Source organism: Sminthopsis crassicaudata, chromosome 2 (assembly GCF_048593235.1).
Source record: "Sminthopsis crassicaudata isolate SCR6 chromosome 2, ASM4859323v1, whole genome shotgun sequence".
NCBI classification, from domain to species: Eukaryota; Metazoa; Chordata; class Mammalia; order Dasyuromorphia; family Dasyuridae; genus Sminthopsis; species Sminthopsis crassicaudata.
The window spans coordinates 188,844,728-188,870,734 of NC_133618.1; the positions used below are offsets into that span (position 1 = coordinate 188,844,728).

General features: G+C 32.2%; 1 protein-coding gene across 1 annotated transcript in view; it reads left to right on the forward strand.

Moving 5' to 3' along the window:
* ERICH1 (glutamate rich 1) overlaps positions 1 to 25,773 on the forward strand; it is a 75,873-nt gene extending 50,100 nt beyond the window's left edge. Inside the window, exons 4-6 of the mRNA XM_074287980.1 lie at positions 13,021 to 13,404; positions 19,256 to 19,450; positions 25,298 to 25,773. Coding sequence (XP_074144081.1) covers positions 13,021 to 13,404; positions 19,256 to 19,450; positions 25,298 to 25,392 — 674 coding nt within the window. The 3' untranslated portion in view covers positions 25,393 to 25,773. The remainder of the gene's footprint in view (positions 1 to 13,020; positions 13,405 to 19,255; positions 19,451 to 25,297) is intronic.
* Positions 25,774 to 26,007: the final 234 nt, after the last annotated feature.

A 26,007-nucleotide genomic window follows, 5' to 3' on the forward strand; every position in this document is an offset into this window, starting at 1 on the left:
TTGACATTGTTGTCCTCTATTGAGTTTGTGTTTTAATCTTCCTTGTCACTATAATTGTTTTCTATGATTAGGGTTTAGTTTTTGTTGTTTCATTTTTTTCTCTTTTTTCAGTCTAAAATTTGTGATTTTTAAAATTGCCTTTTGCCAGGAAAAGATAATGATAAATGTTGAAGAGAATGTGGGAAAAGTGGAACACTAATACATTGTTGGTGAGTTGTGAACTGATCCAGCCATTCTGGAGAATAATTTGAAACTTTGCCCAAAAGGCTATCAAGCTGTACATACCTTTTGATCCAGCAGTATTTCTACAGGGCTTATATGCAAAAGAGATCTTAAAAGAGGGAAAGGAACTCACATGTGCAAAAATGTTTGTGGCAGCCTTTTTTGTAGTATCAAGAAACTGGAGATTGAGTAGATGCTCATCAATTGGAGAATGGCTGAATAAATTATGGTATATGAATGCTATGGAATATTATTGTTCTGTAAGAAACGACTTATAGGATGATTTCAGAGAGGCCTGGAAAGACTTACATGAACTGATGCTAAGGGAAGTGAGTAGAACCAAAAGAACATCATTGTACACAGCAACAAGAAGATTACTCAATAATCAATTCTGAGGGCCGTGACTTTTCAATAGCAAGGTGATTCAGGCCAGTTCCAATGGTCTTCGGATAGAGAGAGCCATGTGCAAGCTCTGTGGTTCATAATGCATTATTTTCACCTTTGTTGTTGTTTGCTTGTACTTTGTTTCCTTTCTCATTTTTTCCCCTTTCCCTTTCTTGTGCAGCATAATAAATGTGGAAATATGTTTAGAAGAATTGCATGTTTACTCCTGGGATACAGGGAGCACTGTTCCTAAGCTTCTTACTGTGGGAGTCAAGACCTGTTGCATCAGGGTCTGTGAGCTTGGCAGCTCACCTACTACATTGGGGCCTGAAGGCCTCTCAGCTGGCCCACTGTGCCTCTATGCTAAGGTTGCTCTGATTACTGGTCTGTGCTGGTGTAGAAACCTCCTCCTCTCTTGCCCAGACACCATCTGCACTGGGCTGCACCACTCATTTACCTCCGAGTGAGGCAGACCTTTCTGCTTCTCCAAAATTATTTAATGTTCTTTGGAGGGAAATTTGGACCTTTTCTCTGCCATCTTGGCTCTACCTCCAAGAAACATCTTTTCAATAACTTCAAGAAAATGGTGATAATCAGTAGATATAAAATGGATAAGATATACCTAATTTAAAATGAAAAAGTAAAGCAGTTTTGTCTTTTAATTTGGGGAACATGTATACTAATGTTTAAAATGTTCTTCCAGAATTATAGAACCTGCTAGTTTCATAACATCACAAGATGTGAACAATCTAATACTGCAGTTTTTTACAGTATTGAGAATAAGAGGACAGATGTACCATTTTTCTAAATTTGATTTATATGCTTTACCTATTTGCTTTAAATGTTACTGAGTCCACATTCCATCAGTTTGTGGGGGAAATGAAGTCTTCCTAGGGACTATATCATATTTCAGTCTGTGCTTTGAAACAGGAGATGGAATGGAATCCTAAGCAAGGGGATATATGAAGAACATGAGTCAAAAATTGAAGTTCAGGAGAATTAGAAGTGGAAAAGTCAAAGTGAGGCTTAAGGAACTCAGAAAGTAAAACCAAAATATATTGTAAGAACAAGATTTCTGGAGCCATGTCAAAATGACTCTCAGCCAGGTAAAAATAGGAAGATATTCTTATATTGTGTTATCCCTTGCCCATCTACATCTCTCTGTAAGTCTAAAAGTTTGGCAGTAACATACAAATGTAGATAAATTACATTGATTTGAGGATATGATATTTCTAGGCTGTCAAACTTAATCTCCAAACTTCTTTATGAAGTAGTATCCATTTATTGAAGATTAATAACATTTTACATTTTTCAAAGAGAAAAATGTTTTGGATCATGCTTATGTTACTATATGCATTTTCCAAAAACAGTTTTTTAAATTACTTATACATATAAGTTAAATTATAAATCTTCAAAATGTTATTTGTATAAGAATAAATTTTGAGTTTCCTTTGAAGAAATTATTTCTAAACACCCAGCTATTGTATATAAAAAAGTTTGCTGGTAGAAATCTATTATAGTTAAATGTTCTTCAGATAGTTTGTTGTGTATTGAAGTAAGCAACAACTTACATTTCCCTACTATAAGAAAAGTAGCAAATGTGGTAGAGAGTCATAGAGAAAATGTTTTTTTAAAGTGCTTCAGGTAATGAAACGTTAAAATTAATTAGTTCCATCAAAAATCTATTCTCAGGAGCAACCTACTGCAATATTATAATTAGACAGTCTGACATCTGATAGTGAGATAGTAATTCAGATTCATCCTAATTATGTCTAATTATTAATCAAGGAGGCTAAAAGAGTGACAAACCCAGTTGCATTTTAATAAATCTATAGTATGAATAGTATCAAATTGGGGGGTGGGATCATCACTAGTATGGGCCACAAAAGGGCTCAAAACATTTTCTTTGTTATTGAAGGAGTTTTTCTAAAGCCCTTTGTTGTCAATTTATATGTATTAAGCAAAATGACAGGCCTGTTATCATATATCTAGAGTCATAATCAGTTTTACCAGTCAAGATTGGTCATTATAATTAACCAATTCTACTGGTTATAAAGCTTTCATTTACATTATTTAAGTCATTATATATCTTATTTTTCTGGTTTTATTTGTCTTACTCCACCTTTGTCCTTTTTAAAAATTTTAATTATTTTTTTATTTTAATTTTATCTATTAATAAGTGTTTTTAAATTAATTTGTCCTATCCCTTTGTCTATACAAAAAATAAAATAAAATTTTCTGCATGGCTGCATAGTTTGACAAAACAGATTCCCACATAAATCTCATCTAGTATATATGAATAAAGATATAGATACAGATTTGAATATATATATACATATATATATTCACATACATATCTATATATTTCTGTGGTTTTTTTAAGTTTATTGCTTCTTTGTCAAGAGGTGAATAGTATGTTTCATCTTCATTTTGAATTAGTTTATCATTGGGTTAATTAAAAATCTATTCTTTCACATATAAAATGTTGTCATTGCATAAATTGTGTGTTATGGTCACTTCACTCTGCTAAGAGTTTTTCTCTAGATAACCAACATTTTCCATTTTGTCAAGTTCTGTTATTTGTGAAACCCTCTTAACCAGTCTATTCCATCATACTATTTGTTTTTTAACCAATACGAGATACCAGATGGTTTTTTAATCACTGCTTTTTTATAATATAGTACGAGGTCCCCCTTCATATATCATTTCCCTTAAAATTCTAGATCTTTTGTTTTTTCTGAATAAATTTTGTTATTTTATCTAGCTCTTTCAAGTATTCTTTTGTTAATTTAATAGTTATAGTATTAAAAGTAATTGAATTTAATCTTGATACTATTATTCATTTTTATTATATTGGCATGACCTCACCATGAGCACTGAATATTCCTCCAGCTATTTAGGTTGTCCTTTAACTCCTTGAGAAGCAGTTTAAAGTCGAATCTATTTAAGTCTGTTATAGGCTTATGATCCCCAGATTTTTTCCATATTTTGTAGTTATTTGGAATGGTATTGCTTCTTGCATTCTGTTGTTATTATAGAGAAATGTTGTTGATTTTTGAAGACTTATTTTGTGTGCAACTTTGCTGAAGCTATTAATTGATACATTGCTGATATCTTTGCTGATTCCCTGGGCTTTTCCAAGGAAACAATCATGTCAGCAAAGAGGGATAGTTTCATCTTCTTGACTATCATTATTCCTTTAATTCCTTTCTCTCACCTTACTGTTATGGTTAGCATTGCCAGAATTATATCAAATAATAGAGGGTAGAGCAGGTCATAGTGATTTAACAAACATATTTTACCCAAAATCTCCTTACTGCCTATCTTCTTCTTTTAACATCACTTCTTAGTTATCATTTCCAAGGATTTTTTCCCTCTGTAACCACTCTTAACAGAAACAAGTTAGCACTTAGAGAATCTTTAATCTTTTTAATCCTCTGTTATAGGGACAGAAATGTGATGTAAAGGAATTATGTTTTTGTATTCTTTCTGCCATCTGAGATGGTTAAGTACTTAATGAATAGGAAGTGTGAATGACAGATCATTTTTTTAATTAATTATAGTTTTTATTTGCCAGATATATGCAAGAGTAATTTTACAGCATTGACAATTGCCAAACCTTTTGTTCCAATTTTTCCCCTCCTTCCCCCCTCCCCAGATGGCAGGTCAATGCATGTTAAATATGTTAAAGTATAAATTAAATACAATATATGTATACATGTCCAAACAGTTGTTTTGCTGTACAAAAGAATTGGACTTTGAAATAGTGTACAATTAGCCTGTGAAGGAAATAAAAAACGCAAGCGGACAAAAATAGAGGGATTGGGAATTCTATGTAGTGGCTCATAGTCATCTCCCAGAGTTCTTTCGCTGGGTGTAGCTGGTTTCAGTTCATTACTGCTCTATTGGAACTGATTTGGTTCATCTCATTGTTAAAGATGGCCACATCCGTCAGAATTGATCATCATATAGTATTGTTGTTGAAGTATATAATGATCTCCTGGTCCTGCTCATTTCACTCAGAATCAGTTCATTTAATTCTCTCCAGGCCTTTCTGAAATCTTCCTGTTGGTCATTTCTTACAGAACAATAATATTCCATAATATTCATATACCACAATTTATTCAGCCATTCTCCAATTGATGGGCATCCACTTAGTTTCCAGTTTCTGGCCACTACAAAAAAGGTTTCCACAAACATTTTTGCACATGCAGGTCCCTTTGCCTTCCTTAAGATCTCTTTGGAATATAAGCCCAGTAGTAACACTACTGGGTCAAAGGGTACGCACAGTTTGATAACTTTTTGAGCATAGTTCCAAATTGCTCTCCAGAATGGCTGGATGTATTCACAATTCCACCAACAATGTATCAGTGTCCCTGTTTTCCCACATCCCCTCCAACATTGTGCGTTATCTTTCCCAAATGACAGATCATTTTAAGCAGAAATTTCCCTGCCAACTTACAAATGAAAATAGCAATATGATAAACACAGATATACTCTTTACTGAAATATTATTGTTCAATATTTTGTCTGTAGCTTTACTTATTTGATTAAATTCTTTAATCTCATTCAATCTCATTCATTTGCTCACTTTTTGTGCATAACATGTACTTTGATCATTGTCCCTAAGAATTAAAATTTGTAAAAATAATTAAAATATACTTGATTAGCCTATAAGAAAAAATATTACTTTAACTTGTAAATGACAACTGAATTGCCATTTGGCAATATAGACTAGCTTATGTATTTATGTGTGTATGCTGAGCATTTCTATGAGAAAATATTTTTTTAAACTAAAGTGTTATTATATAACTTGTGGTTTGAGTATGAACATATGCATGCTATCATTACTAAAATGATTGAATTGAATTTGAAATAGTAAAAACAAAATGTCTACAACTAACGCTGTGATAATTGTGAAGTGTAAATATCTGTGATAAATCTGTAAACTCCACTTTTCTTTAAATTAATCAAAGATTTTTACCAAGATTTTTCTTTATGCTGATAAGTTAAAAAAAAAAAAACCACTCAATTTTAAGCTAAATAGATGAACATCTAAGTATATATAACCTAGCTATAAAAATTCCTTAAATAAAAATTTTTCTTAAACAAGCAGTGGAAAAAGTCACAACAAAATTCCATTAAAGAAAAATATTCTACAAATAGTATTTTATTAAAATCTTAAACATTTTATAAGATCCAATAAGAAGCCATGTCTAAACTTCTACATCATTTATTATCTATAATATATATGTGGTATTTATTTACTTACTCTGCTTTATTAGGTTCTTTTTCATTCTCATATTTTCTTTAAGGCTTAGGTTTAGTGCCTCATTTCTTTAAAGCCTTTCCTAATCCCCCAGTTTGCAAATCTCTTCCTTCAAACTTTTTTTTACTTGTATTAATTTTATATTTATGCATTTTCTTTTTACTTAAGTATGTACATTTTATATCCTCTGATAGAGTTCAAATTTTTTTAATGGAGGGACATTTTTGGTTTTGTCTTTCAAATTTCTGTGCTTGGGACATGATAGAGCTTCATAAATGTTTGCTAGGCAAAAAATTGATTTTCAACCAGATTAACCATCTAGTAGCCAGGTTTGCAGTATCAGTGTTCATTGTATGTCCTCAAGCACCTAATATAATGTTCATTATCAGTGTTTAGTAAATATTTCTTTATTAACTGATCTCTACTTCAATTCTTATTACTTCACTTCTCTGAGTCTGTTTATTCACCTGTTAAGATGGCAATAATAATATTTATAGAAATCATTTCCCAGAGTTGTCTTAAGGAAGGCACTTTGTCATCTGCTAAAATAGTATATAAAAGTGAGTTTTTATATCAAAAAGGCATCATGGAGAAAGTAGTATATGAATTGAACTTTTAAGGATTGGTTGGATTCCATCAGATAAAGAATATATGAAAAAGGGGGAAAGGAAAGAGAAATGAGAAAATTAAGGTTCAAAGAAGAGTTAAGACTGGAAAAGTAGTTTAAATATAGGATATGGAGGGTACTGAATATCAGGCTCTCCCAAAGTTAATTTGATGTGTGATGGGAATTATTGAAGACATTTGAGCAGGAGAATAACATTATCTAACCTCTTCATTAAGAAGATTAATGTGGCAGCAGTATAGGACAGATTAGGGAGTAGGAAGAACAGAAGTAGTAGGAAGAGCAGTTGGCAGGCAGTTGTTCAAGTGTGACATAATAATGGTGCTAATGTGTTGGAAACTAGAAGTAGGAATGGATAAGGGGGATAAATCTAAAATATATTGTAAAGTTAGAGCCTATGGAATTTAGTGCATGTGAGGACTTAGGCAGAGAGTAAAGGTAAAGATAGCACTTCACCTTTGAGCTTAGGAACCTGGAAGTGGTGCTGCCAGTAATAAAAATAGGGTAATGAGGAAGAAGAGTACTTTGGGGATGGGTGATATGTTCAATTTTGATAATGCTGAGCTTAAGATGTGACATGATCCCTGTCCCCAAGAGCTAAAGGAATCAGATATGGAAGAGGACATGATAGCTGGGTCCAGGGGACAGAGCCAAGATGGTGGAGAGGACTTTCTTTCTGAGTTCCTCTACTACCCTCAAACTATTTACAAAATTCAACCTCTGAATTAGTGCTAGACTGTCAGAACCCACGAATATTAGGAGTATATCACATTATCAGAAGAAGATAATCTTGAAGATCACCAGAAAAGGTCTGTTTTAAGCATGCGCACAGGCACGGGAGGAGGCCAGATGTAGGCACAAGCAGGCAGGTAGGCAGAGCACTGAGGATGGTACACACTGACAGACAGGAGCAGTGTGTGGTCTCTGCTGCGGAAAATCTATGGGGAGGACTCTACCACAGTGTCGGCTACTCTGCTCTGGTTCCAAGCCAGTAGATCAGCAGAGAAGCTATAAACACAGGAGGTAAAGAGTGTACCCCAAAGTGCCAGAGTGTCATGGGACTTGGCCACACCCACCCAACACCCAGAGTGATTCAGCACAATCCCAATGCAGCCACTGATCCCACTGCAGCTGCTGCCACTTCACTGCCACTTTTCTATCACTTCATGGTGCCTGTTGAAGAAGCTTGGAAAGCCCTCATTGCCCCAAAAGCAGACAGCAGCTTTTATTTTTTATTTTTTTTTTTAGTAAAAAGGCAAAGTAGACTCTAACTATAGATAGCTTCTATAGTAGTGAAAGAGAGCAAATTTCAAACCCTGAGGAGACTAAAAGCAGATTGTCTCCAAATGAAGCCCCAAAGGAGGATATGACCTGGTCCCCACCACACCAGGCTCTCCCTGAAGAAATTAAAAAAGGATCTTAAAAGAGAGCTAGAAAAAGACTGGGGAAAGGAAAGGAAAACCTTGCAAGAGAGTTTGAATAAGGCATTATAACACATTAAAAGATAAAATGGAAAAAAAGAAATCAACTCCCTGAAAAACAATTTGTGAATTGGAAAAGGTAAATAACTCCCAGGAAAACAGGCTTTGTGAACTGCAAAAAGAAAATAATTCCTTAAAAAAAAAAAAAAAAAATTGGTGAAATGGAAAAAAATTCCATAGAATAAAACAACTCAGTTTGTGTTGACTTAACTGCCCCTCTCTATCTCGTTTTTTAATGTGACATAAGTTTGTGAAATAGTTAATTTGTGTATAGAATTGTGACAGTGGATAGAGTGCCAGTTTTGGATTCAGAAACATTCATTTTTGTGGCCAGCTTTCTGATCCTGGGCAAGTCACTTAATCCTGTTTGCTTCAATTTCTTTATCTGTAAAATGAGCTGAAGAGGAAAATGGCAAATCCCTACAAAATCTTTGGCAAGAAAACCTTAAATGGCTTCATGAAGTCGGTCATGACTGAAAACAACTAAACAACATATATGGGATTGCAGTTTATGATTGCTGGAATATAATTTTTATTGTTATCTTCCCTATATGGATCTAACCTATATTAAAGCAAGCAAATCCTTGATTTTAATACCATCATGGTATAGACTAATCAAGCTAACCAACTGACATAAAGATAAATATAAAGAATTTTGAAAACCTAAAGTTCCAAAAAAAAATTAATGATTGTTGTTAAAATCTAAAGTAGAAGGAAAGAGTAAAAGTACTTTTTTTTTTTTTTTTTTTTTTTTTTTGAGATCAAGCACATTCTTGTAGCCAATTAAGGTTTGATCCTATCACCAATATTCAATGTCCATGAGGAAAATAAGTATGTAAGAACTTTCCTTTAAAACACTGACAGTCTCAAAAAAAAAAAAAAAAAAAGTAACTCTAAGATTTGATAGACAAAAAATCAGCACAGCTCTCTTAATTTCTTATTTACAAATGTTCACTTTTGATTATCTAGGAATTGTTTGGTAAACAGAGAATAATAATAAGGTTGTCTTGGCAGTGAGCATCAAAAAGGACTATCATTGAAACACAAGCAAATTCTACCAAAGATTTAAAGAACAAGTAATCCAATAGTATATAAACTACTCAGAAAAATAGACAAAGGAGACCTGCCTAATTCTTTTTATGATGCAAGGATATTATAACAATATATTACAAAGATTATACACTATAACCAGGTTGGGTTTTCACCTGGAATACAAGACTGGCTCAATATTAGGAAAACTATCATCATAATTGACCATATCTATATTGAAAACAGCAAAGATCATAGATTATATCAAATAGGTCCATCTTTTGACAATATACAACATTCATTCCTATTTAAAACAAAAACAAACCAAAAAAAAAAAAAAAAACACCAGAGCATAAGAATAATTGTCGCTTTCTGTAATGGCAATAAACTATTCCTCTTTGCAGATGATATGATGGCATACTTAGAAAATTCTAGGTAATCAACTAAAAAACTAGTTGAAACAATTGGCTAGTCCAGTAAAGTTGCAGGATATAAAAGAAACACAAATCATTAGCATTTCTATATATTATGAACATTAAGACATAGAAAGAAAAATTCAATTTAAAATAACTGCAGACAATATAAAATACAATTCAATTTCTAAGAATTTATGATGAAAACTACTATTTACTTCAAGTGAAAGATGATGAAGTTTGAATATAAACCAAAGCATTATTTTTTAACTGTCTTCATTTTTCCTTTTTTTATCCTTTGCATTTTTTTTTTTTTGCAACATGGCAAATACAAAAATATTTTGTATGATTGCACATGTATATCTACATCAAATTTTCAAAGAATTGGAAATTGAGGGAATGCTCATCAGTTGGAGAATAATTGAACAAGTTGTGAGTATAATTACATGAATTGAAAAAAATAAAATACTATATAAAAAAGGAAATTTTTTTTTTTACAAAATTGCTTGCTTTCTCAAGGAGTTGTGAAGGGAGAAGAATTTGGAATTCAAAATTTTTTAATTAAATTTTTTACACGTAATTGAGAAAAAAAGAACAGGGAAAATATTAGCTTAAAAACTAGTTTAAAAAAAAAAGATTGTCATTATACAAATGTACGCAACCAATCTTTTCTAAGTTTTTTTATGTAACTGAGTAGAAGTTAACCACCTATTTGGTACTACCCCAATTTCAATGATGATCATGATTTGGTAAATGTTTTCAGATTGATAAAAAGCTGAGCAAGGTAATGAAAAACATCAATAAAAAATTGAAATATCTGATTTAAAAGAGTTCTTAGTAATTATAGAAAATATTAGCTTTGCTGTTTATAATAAAATTTATCAGAAGCTGCAGGGTTGATTGTCCTATAACTAAATTTAGTTAGGAAATGCCAAATTTGATAGAGTATTTCTATCCTTCTTCCCATTATTCTAATCCTTGCCCTTTTGTCTTAAAAGTTCGTTTTTCTGTTTCTTTCACTGTCAGTAAATCTTTAATCCACTGATATGAATTTTCCCTGTGGTACAGAATACAGTGTAATCCTGTTTAATTCCCATATGTGCTTTGCCATTAAAGATTGTACAACATATTTAATCAATTCACTGGATACTCTTCACTAAGTTTTTTGTATGCTTTGGATACTAATACTTTTAGTACTAATTCTGTCCACTTGTCTACCATTTTTCTGTATGACCAGTCTACTTCCCTTCTCAATCTTCATTTCCAGGACAATATCTTTTAAACCATTTCTTACGCATAAATTGTTGATGAAAGTATATTTCAGTCTGTTTATTCCTGGCATGAATATTTCCATTGCTCTTTTGTGTCTTAATTCTTCAGAGATGATAGCATTCTGTTTTGCAGTCAAATAAGCATCATCAGAAGATTAGTGCAAAAAAATATAGGTCTTGGAATCAAAATTGTTCAGAAACATTGAAAGCACAATATAGTTTTTACAATGCAATCCAACCAAATTTTTTGCTTCTTTCAGTTTTAGTCTCTGAATAGCACAGAAATTTCAGTTTGAAGGGAACTTGGTAACCTATAATCCAGTCTATAACTGGATTATATAACAAAGAATTCCCACTATGACATACCCAGCAAATGGTCATTCAATCCTTCCTTAAAGATATCACATGAAAAGAACTTAAAAACTACCAAATCAGCCCTCCTTTCCTCCTTGTGACAGTCTGATTGTTAGGAAGTTTTCCCTAACAGCAAGCCAAATCTGCCTGTTTACAATTTCTACTAATTCTTTGGTCTTCCCTCAAAGTCTAAACGGGGTAAATCCTTTTTTTCTATGGTCTTTCAAATAAAGACTATAACATTAATAATAATGATCATTTACATTTGTAAAGCACCTGCTAATAACCTCCTATGTGCCGGGCTATGTGAAGTGGTAATTTACATATAGTTTTTATATCTTTGACAGATACTAGAAGTGATCAATGAGTGGGATTCAGAATTAAATATTTCATTAAAAATGCCTATAAAAATAAATTGTAGAAAGTATAAAATTCATTTAAGGTCCCTGGCTTTTCCCTAGAGCAAAAGGAGCATCTTTTTAAATACCAGAATTCTTCAGGTGTGATTATAAGACTTCAAGTCATGAAATAATAGTCTTCAAAGAATTGAAATTGATTGCTATCCATAGGGCAATGGAAAAGTAAATGGTAGACATGAACAAATTGTCTCATATTACAAACTAGAGATTACAAAGGAGAAGCAGCATAATAAAGGATGTCATCAGTGAAATGTTTGAGACAAAAAGATGGGCTTGTTACAGGGTGAGACTGAAGAAGAGTTAATTAATTGCTTTTATTCCCCATTTTTATCTTTATTATACCAAGAAAAACCAGGAAGATAATATATTACATTGGAGAAACATGTAGAAAAGCATCTTACAGGCCAAGTAAGCTTAGACAAGTTGCATGCAGTATTGAAATTCCCATAGTAATGAGATCCACTTGAACATTACACTCTTTATTTAGCACCAAAATAAGAGATCAGTGATCTTACTTTTCAATAGTTGCCAGTGAGATGCTTATTTAGCATGTAATATTTTTGGTTGTTATTTATTAAACTAATTATCCTAAAGAAAATTACTCATACCAGAATAAAAGCATAGGCACCATCATGTTTATAGCATTGATCCTATAAGAGGTTAGTCCACAACCTAGGTCAATTAGAGATCTTATAAATCATCAGTAAAACCTTACTCTTTGAGAATCCCTTAGTTACAACATTTCAGAATGAAATATAGAAATATCCTCCAGTAAACCAAATATATAAATATTTATTTTTAAACAAATTATGTAGTATAAGGTAATTTTATGAAATAACTGTTGGGGAATAGTTTGGACCAAAAAGAAAACAGTAACGTGATTGATACAGAATATTGGGCAAGGTCAGAGAAAGTGAAAAATCCATTTCCAGTAGGGATGAAAAACTTTTTCCCCCTTTCCAGTATTTAAACTTTTGTTATTTACTATCTACATTTTGCTTTTTAATTTGTTGTTGTTCTTAGTAAGACTGTAATTTCATTGGTATAGGGAACTCTAAGTGAGGAAATCTCTTCTACTAATGCAGATTGGCACTTGCTCTATAACTTGGGTTTTAAACAGTTGTCTGGGACACTATTTGTGACTTGCCCAGAGTCAATCAGTCAATAAACATTTATTAAGGACATATCAAAGTCTGAATTAAGTTCTGGGAATACAAAAAGAAGCAAAAATCATCTCCATCTCTCAAAGAGGTCACAATAAAATGCTGGAGATAACAAGCAAACAAATATATACAAACAGGCATAAATAGAATAAACAGGAAATAATTAAAAGAGGAAAAGTGCTAGAATGAGTCATATAGCTAGTGTGGATCAGAAGCAAGATTTGAATTTAAATTTTCTTGAGTATTAGGCTAGTTCAGTTATGCTATACTGCCTTCAAGTACTGGATATGAAGCTGAATTTCAATTATTTAATGTGAACCAAGATGTTTTTTGTGATAATTTTGTTTTATTGATTATATTGATTATGGTTTCCTTTTAATGCTTTTACAGAAGAAAATCCTGACGAGCCACCAAAGAGGAGGAGGAGGAGAAGAAGAAGAAAGCAGAAACCAAAGAATATTCTGCAAAGTCCTTATAATATCCATGTAGAACAAACAGAATTTGAGAAGAATGAGAGCCGTTTACAAGAAAAATTGCAGCCACAGCATACAGATGGTCCACAAATAAGCAAAAATAAAAAAAGGAAACTGAAAAAGAAACAACAAAAGGAGAGGAAGAGAGCAGCTGGCCTGCTAACAAGAGCCACTGCCATCACTTTTACATACCAACCTGAGAGCAACAGTGAAGAAGAAGAAGATTTTAAAAGTACCGAAGAAAAAGCAGATGGCATCCTAGACTTCTTGCAGGCAACACAAGAAATTTATTTCTCTGACAGTATGTTCTCTTCTATTTAATCTTTAGAATAATGGTATTAGTTTGGAATTTGGAAAACAGACAGCATTATTCATATGTTTCTCCATAGAATATTCAAAAGAAAAATTAGTACAGAGACAAATTTAGGATATTTTAATTTTTTCAGACAAATATATCTGTACCTTGGCTGTTTATATATAATGAAACATATTACAATTAACCTCAGCAAAGTTCTTATGAAGGATAATGTTCACAAACAAATTAATAGTTCCATTTTTAGATAGGTGGTCTTCATTAACTATGCTTCACATAAAGTAAATACAGATAAGAGAATTTGGAAATTTCTGCAATTTTATTTTCCTAAGGTCATTGGAAGTAAAAATATTAGTACTTTATTCCTCTCCTCTACTTAATATTTGTAGCATTCTTTAATTGAGCACTTGCTATATACAAAGAAATATTTAATATATGATAGTGAAATTATAATAATGCCTTACATTTGTACAGGTTTTAAAATCTTTCCCCTTGGTGATTTTATTTTAAAGAGATCTATAGCAGTCAATATGAGTTTAGCTATGCCAAATGTATTTCTTCTTTTGATAGTTATGAGACTGAGGATATGTTGTTAGCATGGTATCAATTTTGTCAGTCTCATAATATCATTTTTGACAAAATGAAAATTCAGATACTAATTGATAGTCTTCAGATAGGTTTAGCTGTTTAAACAATCATACTCAGTGTTTATCAATGAATAATTGTTCTGGAAGGAGTCCCCTATGACTCATCCTAATTCATTATTTTTATCAGTATTTTGAATAAAGATATAAAAGGAATGTTTATCAAATTTGTATATCCCACAAAATTGAGAATAGTGCCTAAGGTTGATTGACAAATTCCATGAATGTGAGCCTTTCATGTACACATGCTCTAGGGAGCTCTTGAACTAAAATTTTTTTGTCTTTGGCACTAATGTGACTTGGCATATTTTATCAACCACTCATGTGTATCCTTCATTAAAAACAGGAGTCTAAATTTTTAATTAAGCAAAATTAAAATGTAGGTGATCACAGTCGGGAAATCATTGTTCATTAAAAATGAAAATTAACTTAGATAACTATTTTTCAGAAGGAAATTTTAAAATTTTTCATTGTTAAATTAATGTCTAAAAACATAACTAAGCAAAGAATATTCTCAATAGAGAATAAGATGAGATTCATATACATGCATAAATGTGAATAGTTAAGCAAAAAAGAAGTTGAAACTACAATTTTAAAGGTACATATTTCTAAAATAATACAGAACAATAAATATAACATTCTTAGAATCTTATTGTACTGTTCTTGGTGAGGGATGTGTTGAAACTATTGATAGGCCCGAGAGGTAGTAATAGATCTTATCTTTTTTTAAAAACATTATTTTCTCCTTGGTAGGTAGAGTATTTTCCCATAGTTAGTAACTCGGTTGTATATCTTTGTGCTTTTGGTTTTATTGGTCTGTTCTTAAAGCAGTATGTTCTGTTACCAAGTCTTTGGAAGGATAAATCTTAATCAGAAGGAACAGAATAAGTTAAGTAGGTGAGGAAGAAGTAATGGTAATGTTATTTATTAAAACATACATGAAGAATATTTGTTGACGATCAACAAAAATAAAAATGAGAATTAACTGTAGTAGATTACAGAAAGGGAAAAAGTCTGCATAATAGATGAAGTTATAGAGGAATTGAGATTTGGATAGTCATCTGTCAGAAATACAAAAATGCTTCCTGGATTAGACGCAAGGTTAAATTAGATGACCTGAAAAGTACTGTCATCTCTATCAATTCTATCATAGTACAGCAAGTAATCTATCAACTCACAGACTCCATAGTAGAATACTCAAGTTATGATTGAGATTTTTTTTAATTTCCTTTTAATATTTTCTTCATTTAAAAATTAATTTATTAATATTAATTAATGATTAATTAACATTAATTAATAATTTCTCTTCCCTATCTTTATGTTATCAAAACATGTAGTAGCTATATAGAAGCTTATGATACATATCAGATGATGAGGAAACATGAAAGGTCAAGTGTCATTCCTAGCTAACACAGATTGCACAGAGCTGACATTCAAATCTAAAGCCTTTGACTCCAAAGCCAACATTCTCACTGTAAATGGAGATAACTGGTTCATTCTTGTCCTCCTTCTAGTTTTTCCCACAAATGTTACAAAATTGATGAGAATACTTCTTAGATAGAGCTATTTTTAAAAATCTTAAAATAAACTTTGAAATAAAATGTCCTTGCTTTATCACTTCTACCCTCCTCCACATTCCTAGTGGCCACATAATTTCTCCTCATTTCCTGGTGAAATGCAGTTGTCAGTAATGTTGCATTCCCTTGGCAAACCACCAAAAAAAAGAGAGAATCTCAGCAGTGGGATATGACTTGTCCATGGTGGTCCAGATGTGTGTTTGAAAAAAATAACTTTTCCCCACATGCTAGTTCTAAAAGGCACATGTGCCTGAAGTTCTGCATCTTTTTCTCAGCTGGTGGCTGCAGTCACATGCCTGGAAATAGCCAAGCTCCTTTCTGAGGCAGCAACCTGGAACAGAGAGAACTTCATCTATTGTTAGGTGAGTAGTTCTGACTCTGCTGAGAAATGTGATACCTACACATTTTTCAGATTCTGCAGTTACTGGTGGTAGTTCATTTTCCAGAGGCATAACAGTTTCTGTCCCTTTAAAACAGCAAATTTCACAGATATGTTTTGTTGTTGTTGTTGTCTATCTCAATAGACTATATAGTATACAGGCTATGTCAGTTATTGTTTTTTAACTTTAACTTGCTTTAAAAACTACATTTATGAAAATAAAAACTTATAAATTAGAGAGAGGGTAGCTATATGCATTCCCAAAATATCCATTAGTTCTCCAAGAATTTAGCAGAATTTTTTTTTATAAAGGCAACTTATAATACCATTAAATATTTTAGCACAGTGAATTTAAATATTACTTTAGCAATCATTAATTATGTGGACCCTTTAGTTCTTCTTTAGGCTGTAGTAAAAATTTTTCTACCTTTAACTTTTATTTTCTGTAACAACACAAAATAAACTTACCCCTTCTACCATAAACTCATTAAATTGGAAGAGATTTTTTTATCAAATGCTCTCTACTTTTTGATTGGAGATGAAGAATTAATGACCAGAAGGTAGAGCAACTGTTCAACTGGACCATTAGTGAAAGAATGTCCAATCATTCTAAATGACTGATATTCAAGAAATTTTAAAGATGAGGGAACAAACATTGAATAAGATGCCCAATCAAGATAAACAGAACATGGAATGAAAGAACAAGCATCAAAATTCATGAAGCAGAATACGAACCACATAAAGTTAGTCATTCATGGAGAAAACATCTTGTGATATGATAAAGAAACTGGGAGATGCCAGCTGTGCCATCCTGTGCATCTAAAAGAAGTCTAGGATCCAGGAAACAGACACAACTGTCTCTCCTGTAGTATCTCACTAGACACAGACTTTGATTTAGTGGTATACCAGCTGTGAGATATTCCATCAGCAAAGGATCATAGTTTCTCATGTATTCCCACATTTATTATTCCAGCTCATACCCTTCCTAGTCAACTTCGGTAGTTAGTCAATAAACATTTATTAAGCACCTACTATGTGCTAAGTACTGTGCTAAGCTCTGGGGAGAAGAAAATATACACAATGAAACTGAAAAACAGAGTGGGGAGATATCGCAGAGTTATCCCAGAGTAGGGCGACCAAGTGCAAAATGAGACATTCTGAGCTTAGTTACCTACTTAAATAGAGGTTTTGGAGTTCATATCTCTGTTAACAGAGGGTAGTGATCAGGTAGAGTACCAAGGCTGATGAGATCTTATAAGATGATGAGTTGTACTACAGATGCTTACATGTTAGCAATTAAAGACAACCTTGATCATAAGAATTTTCTTGTCTGTAGGTCAAATCAAGAATGGGGAAAGCCAAGAAGCTAAGGATTGTGCAGTAATCAATGGCAGATGGAGATTATTGTGGATTTATAGGATAAAATGAAGACTAACTGTCCCAGGGACCAGTACATGGAATACCACTGGAACAAGTCATACCTAGTCACCTGCTTAGTGATTACCTGAGATTGCAGTACTTAGATGTAAAAAGTATAGAATATGTTGTTTGCATGAAAAGAGAAATTCTGGTTATGGAAAGATAGCTAATTATTGTTTTTATTTCTTTATCATTTATTTATTTAAAATTTTTATTTATAACCTCCATATCCTTTCTTTACTCTGGCAGCAAACATTCAGGTCTCTTAAGCATTGAATTTAGCAGATACTTGTTGCTTACTAAACCCTAAAGCCTTTTCTCAATGCTGCCTCTCTCATCTTTCTGTAGCATTTATTATCAAGGACTGCCCATTTCCTCTTCTCCCCCCCCCCACCCCCAGGCTGGGGTTATGTGACTTGCCCAGGGTCACACAGCTATGAAGTGTTAGGTGTCTGAGACCAGATTTGAACTCGGGTCCTTCTAAATTCAAGGCTGGTGCTCTATCCACTGTGCCACCTAGCTGCCCCCCTGCCTATTTCCTCTTAATAGGTTCTTTCCTCAATTTCCATGATACTGATATCTTGCATTTCTCTTATCCAAGTACTATTTGAATTCCTTCTCTGATTCATCTTCTTCCTCTGATCCCCAAGGCTGACTTTCCTACAGGCCTCCGAAACTTCCATCTTTTCTAGGCCCCTTTCTCTCTTTGATGTTTTGTTTTGTTTTGTTTTCCCTCCAATCTTATACAGTTTTATAACTTCAGTTGTTACTTTTATGTAGTTGGCTTGAAATGTGAAATGTATATCTTACTTGAACACCAGAATTGCTGGCATCCCTTCCTATAATTTCTGCCATCTTAACTCAGATTTTCATTAAATCATAGGTCTAAAGCAGGAAAGCATCTTAACAGAAATCTAGACTAATCCATATAGATTCATGAGGAACATGTTACATTAACCTAATTTCCTTTCTGGTTAAGATTAGTTACTGGCAAAACGTGTTATGGAAAAGATGGGAAAATGTGGAGTGTGACAGTAGAGTAAAGTGAATTTATAGCTTGTTTTTTTATTGTTATTTGTTATTGTTATACTGTTATTGTTATTTTACTTAAAGTGAGATTGAACTATATATAAATTTTTTTCATTTTAGGCCTGATTTTTAAAAAAAATAACCATTTGTGATGGAACTACTTATAAACAATTTACTTTAAAACATGCAAAAATTTTCTAACAGTAGCTTGACTGTCTATAGTTATTATTTTATGTTTTAAGTTACACTCTTTGTCTTTGACACATTTCACAAACATAGAAACGCCTTTTATCTTTAACTCTCCTAACTCCCTGACTTTGCACATGTTTTTCAAATACAATGTAGTACAATAGGGAAGACACTTACATATACCCATTAATACCTCCAATCAATAGAATAAAATGCTTGTATAGCGAAAGTCAGTTTAGATTTTTGTTCTTATTCAGTTCCATATTAGGGGGAGGGCAGTGTGTATGTGCACATGTACATGCCATGCCCTCCAAATCATTTGTCAGAGTACTGAATTGTCTTCAGGAGGGCAACATGGCATTGATCAATAGAAAAATGCTGCCCATTTAAGAGAATTATTATGAAAATCAATGAAATGATATACATAAAAGTACCATTATAAAATTATACTTACACATCAGGTAGTATTATAATCATTCCTTTTGTAACATTGACCAATTTATTTCCTATATAAAGTTCTTGAGTGATGTAAAATTGTCATAAGTTTTAAAAATTAATATCATTAAATAAAATGTTAAATGGTTTTGCCTTGTTTTCTATAGGTAATGTTAAATCTTCTGGTTCAATTGCTTGTTTGGAAACTATGCAGGAGATTTTTAAACATCTTGAATTTCATCGCATAGCTTCCTCAGATATTGTACTTTTGCACCAGATGAAAACTCTGGTACTTTTACAAGATATCGAAAGATTGAAGAGTGCTTTGGAACAGTTCCAAGAACAGTGTATGATGCCTTCTGGTATGTAATGCAATTAATTAATCATAGTGTTTGTTTTTCTTAAGATTTGCTTAAAAAAACTTTAAAAAATAATAATGAATCAGAATATGTGATAATAATACATGTGATTTGGTTGAATAACATAGTCCCAAAGAAAAACACTTTCATGCCTTTTTAAATTTGTTATGGGACAATGTATAATCACTCTAATTTTTCATCTTGAGATTAGTTCAGAGATTGTTTCTAAACCCCAAAAAGAAGTCTTCTATAGTTTTATATGGAGTAGGAAAATTTATCTTTTCCTCTTCTTTTTTTCTAGGCTAGAATAATTAGATTTCCTGTACTCTTCAATTTTAGAAACCAAAAAAGGAAAAATCAAGATAATCAGTACTCTACTTTTATTAAATATATTATATACCTACTATATCAGTGTTATGAAAAGTCCAAGGGAAGATGCAAAGAAGTATTCACCATAAGTTCTACCCTCTAGAAGTATAAAATCTAAATATTAATGCTAGCTCTTTTTGTCATAGGGAAGAGTTAGAAATTAAAAGGATGCTCATCGGGGCAGCTAGGTGGTGCAGTGGATAGAGTACCAGCCTTGAATTCAGGAGGACCCGTGTTCAAATTTGATCTCAGACACTTAACACTTCCTAGCTGTCTGACCCTGGGCAAGTCACTTAAACCCCAGCTTCAAAAAAAAAAAAAAAAAAGAAAAAAAAATGATGAAGGAGATAAATTCAGAAAAATCTGGGAAGAAATCTAAATTGATACAAAGTGAGATGAGCAGAACCAAAACAATGATCTACATAATAATAGTAGTGTTGTAAAGATAACCAATTGTGGAAAACTTGGTTAACTGATTAAAACAGTGTTCCACCACAACTCTAAAGGTCCCACAATAATATAAAATGCTGTCTACCTCCAGAGAGAATTGATAGTCTGAGTGTAGTTTGAAATATATTTTTATTCCTTTTGTTGATTTTCTTTGCTTTTTTCCTTTTTTTTTTTTTTTTTAAGAACCTGGCTAAAATGGAAATATGTTTTACATAACTTCTTATGTTTAATGAGTATTTTTTTCCTAGCCTCAATAAGTAGAGAGGAAGAGAGATTCAGGGAAGTAGAGAACTTGGAACTGAAAATAAAAATAAAATATTTTTTAAAACTACTAATACTAGACATAAATGACAACATACCAGAGATGGCCTAAGCTTCTTTATAATTATATGTCAAATGAATGATACAAGTAATATGTGTTATGAATTTGTGGAATTGAGAAATCACTGGTTTGGACTGATCAAGGATGACTTCCTGGAGATAATGGTAATTGATCTGGAGTTTGACATATGGTGTCAGATTTATAAGAAGAATTTTTAAATTTTTCTTTAAAAAGCTATAGCAGATTTAACCCTCCCACATTCCACTTTTGAAAAAGATAGGTTTTAAATTTTATTTTCCCACATTCATTTTTAATTCTAATTCAAAGAAAGAAATCTTCCTATTGAATTTAAGGCACATTTCCTTTAGGATTAATATCAAACATGTAAAGATCAATACCTCATAACACTCTAATGGAAAGGTTGCTGGCTCTCTAGTCACTTGAACTAGATTCAGATCCCATACCTGAATCTTTACTTGTCAAACTTTGGGCAAGTCACTTAGCCTTTCAAGGCTTCAGGTTCATCATCCATAAAGTAACAATATTAACTAAATGCCCATCAGTTCAGAAACAACTAAAAATTAAAAAAAACAAAAACAAAAACTTTGTTATATCAGTACAAAATATCAGTATATACTAAGAAATTACAATTATATAAAATTCAGAGAAATAGCATTTTAAAAAACTGAAATGGATTATTAGAATCAATCATATATACAGTGACTAGACAGTATAAATGAAAAGATCATTGAAACAGAACTCCAATTAATTTTTAAACTAATAAATGTATAGATAATGAAACATACTTCTCTCTTGAGATACAAGGACCATTTGGGAAAGATGGTGTTTACATTGTCAGATGTAGAAACTTTATCAGATATGTGTACTTACTTGATTTTCTTTGACACAAGGGAAGATTTATTCTGGAATGAAGACAGGTTTTTTCCTCAAATGAGGAAAAAGGCCAGCCTCTACATATTAAAAATTAGAAGCTGGAATAAAATGTATTATAGTTTAGTTCATTCCCCCCAAAAGATAGGAATTGCAATCATTATTTCAGTTAAAGCAAAGATAAAATTGATCATATCAAGAAAAAAGTAAAAAGGAAAACTTTATTATCAATAAAAGCAACAAAGAAGGTAAAAGGATATTATCAGATATAGAAATAGATATACATGTTTATATGTGTGCATACATACATATACACATTTATTTTTAAATAACATAGTATCCATGTTCCTAAAGGGAACTCTAGATAAATTGCAAAAAGTAACAAAGTAATTATATGATACTTTAATATTCTTCTCCCAACAGAAGTGAATCTTAAGAGAAAGATGAACAGGTTAAAAGTAGTTTAAATGGCATATATCTAAAAAGAGTGTTAGAAAAATTAGAATTGAAAGATCTTTGGCAGTTTCCAAATGAGAATAGCCCTCAGAGGGATCATTCATAAAAAGTGATCAAATACCAGAGCATAAAGACATCATAAATAAATGTGAAATTCAGAAATAATTAACATATCCATTACAGAGCATATTGCAATAAAAATAAGAATCAATAAAGGTGATAGAAGCAAAAGAAACAAACCTAAATAGAAAGTTAGTAACAATATTCTAAATAATAATTGGATCACAACTCACTTCCAGTTGATCAATGATGGACAGAAATAACTACACCCAGAGAAGGAATACTGGGAAGTGAATGTAAATTGTTAGCACTAATGTCTGTCTGCCCAGGTTACATGTACCTTCGGAATCTAATGCTTATTGTGCAACAAGAAAATGGTATTTACACACATGTATTGTATCTAGGTTATATTGTAACACATGTAAAATGTATGGGATTGCCTGTCATCGGGGGGAGGGAGTAGAGGGAGGGGGAGATAATTTGGAAAAATTAATACAAGGGATAATATTATAAAAAATATATATAATAAAAAATAATTTTAAAAAATAATAATAATTGGATCAAAGGATAATATAGAACAATAATTATCCTTAAAAACATTTGAATAAAGAATAGTGAAACTAGAGACTAAATGTGTAACATCATTGATATAAAGAACTCCCAGAGGAGGAAACTCCTTTTATCAATGCAAATTAATAGAGAAATTTCTAGAGCATTGAAAGGTTAAGTGACTTACTTAGCATTATACAACTAGTATGTCATAGAGAAGGGACTTGAACTTAGGTATTCCAACTACCAGGGTGAGTTCTTTAGCCAAATAACAAAATAAAGAGTGTATTAAGGAATTAAGTATATATGTTTTTTAAAATAATGACCCAAATAATAAGTAGAGAAATGCAAATAAAAACAAGTCTGAGATTTCACTTCACACCCTGCAAATTGGGGGGGAAAAAAATGACAAAAAAATGGCAGTAGACAATGTTGAATAGGGTATGGTAGAAGAGATACACTAATAAATTGTTGATGGATTTGTGAAATGGTCTGACCTGACCTTTTTTGAAAAGCTGTTTAGAATTATGCAAATAAAGGAAAAAAATGTCCACACCACATGAACAAAAGATTGCATTATTGGGCGCATATGCCAAACAAACCATCAATAAATTACCTATGTGCTCCATAATATTTATATCAGCACTTTTTATGGTAGCTAAGAATTGGAAATAAAATAGATGTCCATCAGTTGTTTGTTCAGTCATTTTTCAGTTGTGTCTGACTCTTTATGACTCCATTGAACAAAATGCTGGTGTGGTTTACTTTCCTTCTCTAGGTTATTTTCCAAATAAGGAAACTGAGGCAAATACTTAAGTGCCTTGCTGGAGATCACACAAATGTTGCCTACATTTAAATTCATGAAGATGTAGCTTCTTTATTCGAGAACCATCACTGCAATATCTAGCAATTGGGAATTACACACACACACACACACACACACACACACACACACACACACACACACACACAGAGTAAATTATAAAGATCAAATGGGACCTCCCTTTGTACTGGAGAAGAAATCTGATTTTTTTTCTTTTGTGGGATGTTTGCTGCAAAATTTGGGTTAAGTATTTGATCTTAGACTCTGTGTCATCTGCTAGCCGTTTTTTGTGTCATCTATGGCTTCTGCAAAACTTCCCCAAAATTCCCATTTCACTTCTCACACTGATCCATGATATATTGAAACCACAATTGGGAAAGTCTCAGTGTGGAAAGGATAACTTTATCAACCAATTCTACTGATTTTATTCCCCACTAAAAATAATATTTTTTCATATGGGATATATTTCTGGGAAGGAAGAAATAAAAATACTTGATAATTATAGTTAGAAAAAAAGATCAATAGAATTTTTTTTTAATTATAACTTTTTATTTACAAAACGTATGCCTGGGTAATTTTACAACATTATCCCTTGCACTCACTTCTGTTCTGACTCTTCTCTTCCCTCCCTCCACCCCCTCCCCTATATGGCAAGCAATCTTATACATGTTAAATATGTTATAGTATATCCTAGATACAATATATGTGTGTGCAGAACCAACCAGTTCTCTTGTTGCACAGGGAGAATTGGATTCAGAAGGTAAAAATAACCTGGGAAGAAAAACAAAAATGCAAACAGTTTACACTCATTTCCCAGTGTTCCTTCTCTGGGTATAGCTGATTCTGTCCATCATTGATCAAGTGGAACTGAATTAGATCTTCTCTTTGTCAAAGATATCCACTTCCATCAGAATACATCCTCATATAGTATCATTGTTGAAGTGTATAATGATCTCCTGGTTCTGCTCATTTCACTTAGCATCAGTTCATGTAAGTCTCTCCAGGCCTGTCTAAAATGATCTGCTGGTCATTTCTTACAGAATAATAATATTCCATAACATTCATATACCCAACCATTCTCCAGTTGATGGGCATTGATTCATTTTCCAGTTTCTAGCCACTACAAAAAGGGCTGCCACAAACATTTTGGCACATGCATAGATCTTTTTTTTTTTTTTTTAAAGAAAAGACTGTAAGCTCCTTGAGGGCAGAAACTGTTTAATTTTGTTGTATTTGTATTCTCCCTACTTAAAATACAGTGCTTAGCACCTAATAGGGCTTAATAAATGCTTGCTGCCAGCCCTTTAAAAGTGTCTATTGCAGGGGCAGCTAGGTGACACAGTGGATAGACCAACAGCCTTGAATTCAGGAGGACCCGAGTTTAAATCTGGTCTCAGACACTTAAGACTTCCTAGTTGTGTGACCCTGGGCAAGTCACTTAACCCCAGCCTCAGGGGGAAAAAAAAATGTCTATTGCAAAGTAACCTTGGATTTCAGAAGAGTTTCATTATGTTAGAAAGATTATGTTAGAACAGCTGTGTTCCAGTGTCTTCATTTAGAAGCCCAGTTTAGCAAAATTCAGAAAGGCTCAACACTGAAGAGTTGGCTATCTGGTGATGAATTTTGAGGTCATAATAATGATATCCATATAGAGACAAATTAAATATTATTTGGCTTACTATAATTTCTGAGATTCTTTTCTAAGAGAACTCTAAATCTACAAGGATCAGAGCTAAATAACATACACATCAAAATTTTCTCATCTTTAAATCACATTTGTTACATTTATGTGTATTTTGGTATTCCTAAATGTCAGATTTACCTTCTGGCAGATTTTTCACAATTTACTTGGTTTTCAAGGTTTGTGTATGACAGATACTAGAATTATAATTTATAATGCTTAATTGTTTGTTTGTTTGTTTGTTTTCAGATCATGCAAGAGAAATTGCAACTCTCTTTCATTATTGGATTACTGATATCCTTCCTATAAGAAACAGGTCTGGAGGCCCATCTACAAAGAGTTAAAATTTAATAATAGGGAAAAACCTGAAAGAAGAAATATGAAATGCCTGAGAACTCTACTGAAGTTGCCAAAATAGGCTTTAAAAAGAAAAAAGTTCTTTATTTTTAGTGTTAATCAAATACTGTAAATTGGTAAGATGTGTCTGTTAGTTTGCTTGTACAAAGTAAATACTAGGTCTTACCTAAGATTTTAAATGTTAAAATCAAGATATTAGAGTTGATATGTTATTTATACATTTAATTTTTTCAAAGTATAAGATCTTCAATTAACATTAAGACTCTTTTTTTTCTGTTTGCCATAAACAAAACATAAAAGTATATGTTCTTTGTGGAATCAAATCAACTATTGTCTTGAAGATACAATAAATTTTGTAAATGTCAAAATCATACTGAATTTTTAAATTCTTTTAGAATGCTTCATTAACCCTCATATTTGAGAACTGTTTTAATGCCAGGTTTTTGTTGTTGAGATTTCTGAGGGATGAATGGGACTACAGATTTTAAAAACATTTGCTATGTTATAGTGGGAAAAGCACCAGATTTGGAGTCAGAAGATCTGGTTTAAAATCTTGGTCCCTGTTCCTTGCCACCTGCGTTTGTGCTTTTCATTGTTTCTAA